Source organism: Citrus clementina, unplaced genomic scaffold (genome assembly GCF_000493195.1).
Source record: "Citrus clementina cultivar Clemenules unplaced genomic scaffold, Citrus_clementina_v1.0 scaffold_5, whole genome shotgun sequence".
Lineage (NCBI taxonomy): Eukaryota > Viridiplantae > Streptophyta > Magnoliopsida > Sapindales > Rutaceae > Citrus > Citrus x clementina.
Genome location: NW_006262201.1, coordinates 28,839,719 through 28,845,917, shown reverse-complemented (window position 1 = coordinate 28,845,917; position 6,199 = coordinate 28,839,719). Strand labels below are relative to the sequence as shown.

The window sequence follows — 6,199 nt, the reverse complement described above, 5'->3', positions numbered from 1 at the left end:
GAAGTATTATTGATCCATAATCCATAATTGATGAATTCTATTGTTTGAAGCCGCGAAAAGTACAACTTTAGTTATATTTTTGTTTTGAATTACATTTTTATTTTCTATTTTTATATAATTATTTTGTTTAAAGTAATTATTATTTAGTGTAAGATTTCTAATATCCTCATCTTATTATGTGTATTTTATTTTTTTCTTATAAAATTTTATGTTCACTTTACAATATAATTTTTTTTTTAAATTTAGCCCGGAGTACTTTAAAATCCTGGATCTGTCCCCGCTCTTCGTCAGCCTTCTTCACATTCACATGTTCTCGTACGATAGGATATTAAGACAAACAAAATTTTGTAACCTTTTCTTTCATCAAAGTAGCATTTTTGTGGTCATTTTGGACTTGAGTTAGTATGATTTTACTTTTGAATCTTCTCAAAAAGCCTTGTGTTATTTGAGGATATACAATGTTATATATTACTTCTAACCAGGCTACAATGTTGAGGATACTAATTCAAGTCCCATTATATGCCCTCATCATGGCCATTCGGGATTCAATAATATCTCCTCAAATACTAATATGGATAAATATCTAGATGAACTATACTATAATAAGTGTATCAGTTTAAATTCCTGATAAAACCCTTACCGGTGTTAATTAATCTAGACATTTTTCTTAATCAGTGGACCAATAATCTTTTAATCCCATGTGTTATAACAAAATGTAAAACGTGGTAAGTAATTAAAGACAAGATTAAGGGATAAAGGATCGTTATTGAATAATTTTTCCATTACAAAATTAACGTCGATGCATCAATGTGGTAATTCTTCCCTTGAATACAAAAACATTCATAGCTAATGCGAAAGTGAAGAAAATATTACTATAGAAAATTTAAAAAATTGCAATTTAAAAAATAAAAAAATAAGTGTAATTCGAAGTATAAAAGATATTGTCATAAAAATTATACATCTCAAGCTCGGCTTTGCACATGGTATCAAAATCGACTGGCGAATTTTCATTAATACTGGAACAGCAACGTATTTGTTTTTTAGTTAAAATTTTAATTTTAAATAATTATTATTTGAGTTTGCGCTGACAAAATAAATACTGCCAAATAAAGTATTAAATAGTACGGCAAATTGTTTTTTGTTTTTTAATAGATTTGATTTAAAATTGCATTTAATTAAAGAAAGTTCAAAGCTTATAAAATTGAACATGTGCAATTCAATAAACCCACTACAAATTAATCACGTAAACTCTCATATTTCAAGTGACCCACATTGAGAATATTATTGTCCACAGATAGTCAGATATAGAAAAATCAAATTCAACTTCTATTTGAATTTTGCCACAAAAAATGTAATTAGTTAATTTCTGCTGTCCTCAATGTGATTAACCACAATAATTAAAGTTTTTAATTTTGTTAATTAGGCTAGTGTCCCTAAATCACTAGTTAACATGTCGAGGCACCGACCCAAAACATATGCATGTGAATTCACATGCACGATTTTGATTCTAATTCTCCAATTTATTTTTCTAAATTTGTAGATGTAGTATTAGGAGAATTGTTTATATATCTCTAGAATTAAACTGCATGAATGTAAAAGAAAATAAGCTTAGCTAACGAATAGAAGGAAATAAGAAATGATTTCATATCAAATCAAGTAATAAAATTGAGATTAACCCTCTTTTTCTCTCCCGCTCTACCCTTTCCTCTCACCTCCTCTCCTCCTATTTCTTTAAATCAAACAAGCACTTAATGCTAGTTAATATCTGCTGTAATTATTCAAAAAATGTGAGATTACAATATGAGTGCTTTTTCAACGAGTTTTAGAAAGTTGTAAAATCTGTATATAATATTGTGAAAAGTCGTTCTCGCTCTTTAATACAGTAAAAAATCCTATATATATATATGTACGTATATATATATATATAGTGTGTGGGCACTCTCATTATTTTTTATGCGGACATGGTATTAAGCTTTGTAGCTTAATAGAGTTAGTGCAGATGCACTACTAAATTGCATGGATTAACATTGTGTTCGCAATTTTTTTTTAAAAAAAAAAAGACGACAACTGCACTTGAAAATGATTTTATATGTGTATGTGTATGTGTATAGTTTTTCTCTCATGTGAGTAGTCACATTTTTTTATATATATAAACACACTATTAACTTGCATAGTTTTATAATGCATTGAAAACTAAGAACTGTGAAATCGCATTGTTTAACAGTATGTTTGCATTAAAAAAAAGAAAAAGTGTATGCACCTGATGATAATTATTTATATAAAAGAGGCTTCCTTACAAATTTAAACTGATTAACAATTTTTAAATTAAATATTACATTATCTTAGATACTCAACAGATCAACAAGTTATACATATTATAATCATGTTAATCTCAATAAATTATACCTGCCGCCAACTCGATTGATAATATCAGTGACTGACTTCATGTGTGCTTACTCACAGGAACCTACAAATGATTAAGAATTTAATTAACTATTAATGAACATAAACAATGCTTAAACATAATGATAATCATCACTTGAATTAAAAAAAAATCATCCCAAAATTAACCAGTCCAGATTCCGGCAGATACAACGTCGGCGCCTCCTCAACAGACAGTTTCTTAAAACCGAGATTGAATTAATAAATTAAAACGAGCGTCAAAAGCACATGGTTTGAATCAATTGGGTGACACCTTATGTGCTTTGTCTGAAATGAAACAAACAAATTATTGGCATTAAAATTAAAAAATTGATTTGTACGTCTTCTGGCAATATCTGCATGGATTTGATATATCGTGTGTATGCATGGTCAGCACAGGCTAGATCGTGAAAACATTTTCGTACAAACAAACAAATTAATGCAGTATTAAAGTGACAAGCAAGAACGGGATTTTACTACGATTGAAAAGGAAAGAAAATATAACCAAAGTTGGTTGGTATGAGTGATTCGGTATTCTCATTCTTTAAAAGAGGTCAGTGGTTTAAGTCATATTTTTATATGGAGTCACCACTTTAGCCAGCACTTTACTACTTACGGGCCGATCTGGTGCGAGCGGGGATTAGTCTGAATTGTAGTACGGACTTTAAGGTACCTCTCATAGTTGGGGCCCACTCAAGACCACTTCATGGTTAAAATATATATATATATATATATATATATATATTTTAAGAGTTTATTAATTTATAGGAAAAATAATTAAGGCAAATACTTGATTATTCATCCCGAACATTCTCATTTAACAAAATACAGATTGATGACCTTTGTTTCGTTTTGTTCTAGCGCTAAAGCTCTATATGTTTATACGATTATGTGATAGATAATATATATTAGGGGCGGAAATTGAAAACTTTGGTTGCAGGAGCTGTATGCTGTATGAATTAAGTTAATTATCGTCAAAGAATGGAACAATGATAAATTTAGAGATGAGTTAAAAGAAAGTGAGTTTCTGAACTGAATATTGAATTAGAGAAGAGAATTATGATTTAATACTCTTATAAGAAAAGAAAAAAAAAAGATAAATTGGGTAAGATCATAATGAATGCTTAGGACATCAGATGCCTATTAAAAGAAAAATTCTGAAATTTTTACAGGGGTTAAGGCCCAGTATAGTTTCCATTGTGTTTCGTTCCCTATATGTACGACAGTCGGATGATTAAGCCATTAATTGTGTGAAATTTATTTTATGATTTTTTGGAAAATAGCTACATATATAACTAATAATTTATTATTTTAGATTTTAATTTGTCTAAAAATATTGAAAGTCATTATGCAATTCTCAAATAATTGAAAAAAAAAAAAGGTCACCACTTCATATTGTTTAGACAAAATATTAACTTCAAAAGTGAAGAGTTTACGTACCAAATAGCACGTTTGGTTTTATTGACGAAATTAAATTCATTTTGCAGAACATCTAAACTGACTCAAATCCCAAATTGATACCATTCGGTCTAGTCAACAAAATAAAAAGCAACCTAAACACAACAATTATGATGCATGAACAAAGTCTAACAGGTGGACGTCCGAATTGACCCCTCCATAAAATTATGAAAAGCATCTTTGAAAAAAAAAATCTCTATCAATTGTCCGAATTTTTGGCCTGAATAATTAATTTTAGAACCAGCGATTATTTCATTTTGTTAAATGATTTTCCGAGTGTGTGTTAATTAATTTAATTAGTAAAATTTAGTGGATGGTATAAAAATATAAGGTTCAAACTCAACTCACATCAATAAAGAAAAAAAAGATTTAAATTTTTAATCGTGTTATTATTTAAGTTTTATTCAATAATCTAATAAATAAAGTGATCAAGCGTTGTGATAAATTTTTTATTATTAATAATAAATTTATCGTTACATTTCTTAAATATTGCGTGAGGTTGCGCAACCCATCTCGATTATCTCATGGGAGTGTCATGCTCATGCACGCCAAAAACACGATGACGTGGGATGCTCGATATCACGAGAAGTTCGTGTACGAAGAATCCCATTGTCAAGTCTTAAAAACCAGAAAAAATAAATAAATAAAAAACTTTTACTAGTATATTCTTTTGCCATAACATGCTGCCACGTGCATGCAATCCATGGACGCGTCATTTATGAGAGCCACCACAGTCAAACCAAAATACGAGTTTTTCCTTTCCCTGAAAATTCTTTGAAGTCCTTGCTGTTTCACTAAAATTAACTCGGAGACCATATATTTCTAATTTCTCAGTCAAGTCTTGAATCTTGATTGTTTGTTATTGTATTGTGTTTTAAAGTCATTGATAAAGTTTGACCGTTACAAAAAATTATATTGGAAACACGGAATGTTTTAGTCAAAATAAATCTTTTTCTTTTTTTTATTTAGTCTAAACAAAGTTAAGGAAAATAAAAAAATAATGGGATGAAAAATGATTATTTATATTTTATAAGATAAATTTTTTAAATAAATTCTAAAATCCCTCCTTAAAATTCTTTAATTAATAAATTATTTTTTTATTTTGTTCTTATAGAGCATATGATTGATATAGAAGAGCTTTAAGGCTTTTTAATATTATTATATGACTTTTTTACATATCAGTTTAAATTTGAAGGTGAATTATTTATCTAATAAATATGGCAGTAAACTCTTATTTTATTTTTGCTTTTACCCAAATTAATACTCACAATTTAACATTTAATTTTTATTAATAAAAAAGGTTAAAATTTGTTTAAGATGCCAATTAAATTTTAACTTTTTATGTTCTTAATTATAACTTGCATAATTTGGAAAAAAAAAATTGATTAAAGAAAAATCTAATGATTACGTTAGTGATTTTTTAAGCATGTTTTCACTCAGTTGACAAATCAGTAGCAAATAAATGTTATTTTAGACCTTTTGTTAGTTTTATCATCAGTGGTACGCCCACAGCAGACAAGGACTTAAGTTAGATATTTAAGAAACCTGAGTTTTCCTACTTCATTTTTTGCAAACAACAAGGACTCAAATGATAAAAAGAATGATAGAAAAATATAGTAAAAACTTTGATAGATAAAAAGAGATTAAAAATCTAGAGAAAATCGAAAAGCAAATTAAACTTTTACCATTACCAAAAAGTGTTAATTTAACAACTATATAAATGATAAGGCCACGTAAAGATTCGGAAAGCAAACGCAGCAGCAGCAGCAGCAGCAAATCAACAGACACAGAGCCTGAGAAAAAACGCCGTCCTGTGAACATTTACAGGACATTGATCCACTTATTTTTCTTGATGGCAGGGCAATCGAGAAAATGGATGATACTGGTGGCAACCATATGGATTCAAGCATTCACGGGGACAAATTTTGATTTCTCGGCATACTCATCGGATTTGAAATCTGTTTTGGGGGTATCGCAAGTGCAGTTGAATTATCTAGCCACGGCTTCTGATTTAGGGAAGCTCTTCGGATGGTTATCTGGGTTGGCTCTGATGTATTTCCCCTTGTGGGTTGTGCTTTTCATGGCTGCTTTCATGGGGTTCTTTGGTTATGGCCTCCAATGGCTTGTTATCAGTCATGTTATTTCCCTGCCTTATATACTGGTATGTGTGTGTGTATATCTATATGTTGCATATTCTCTTGCTTTGTTTTTTTTAATCTTTGATTTTGATTCCATTTCAGTTTTCTTTTCATTTCTGTTTCTTGTTCCAGAAAAATTTAGAAGCTGGGTGACGGTCTTTAGTGGTTACTTGGGTGCTGTC

At 29.4% G+C, this 6,199-nt stretch overlaps 1 protein-coding gene across 1 annotated transcript in view; it reads left to right on the top strand.

Annotated features, from left to right (window-relative positions):
- Positions 1 to 5,608: 5,608 nt before the first annotated feature.
- Positions 5,609 to 6,199, top strand: part of LOC18041096 (protein NUCLEAR FUSION DEFECTIVE 4) — a 3,472-nt gene continuing 2,881 nt past the window's right edge. Inside the window, exon 1 of the mRNA XM_006432804.2 lies at positions 5,609 to 6,040. Coding sequence (XP_006432867.2) covers positions 5,732 to 6,040 — 309 coding nt within the window. The 5' untranslated portion in view covers positions 5,609 to 5,731. The remainder of the gene's footprint in view (positions 6,041 to 6,199) is intronic.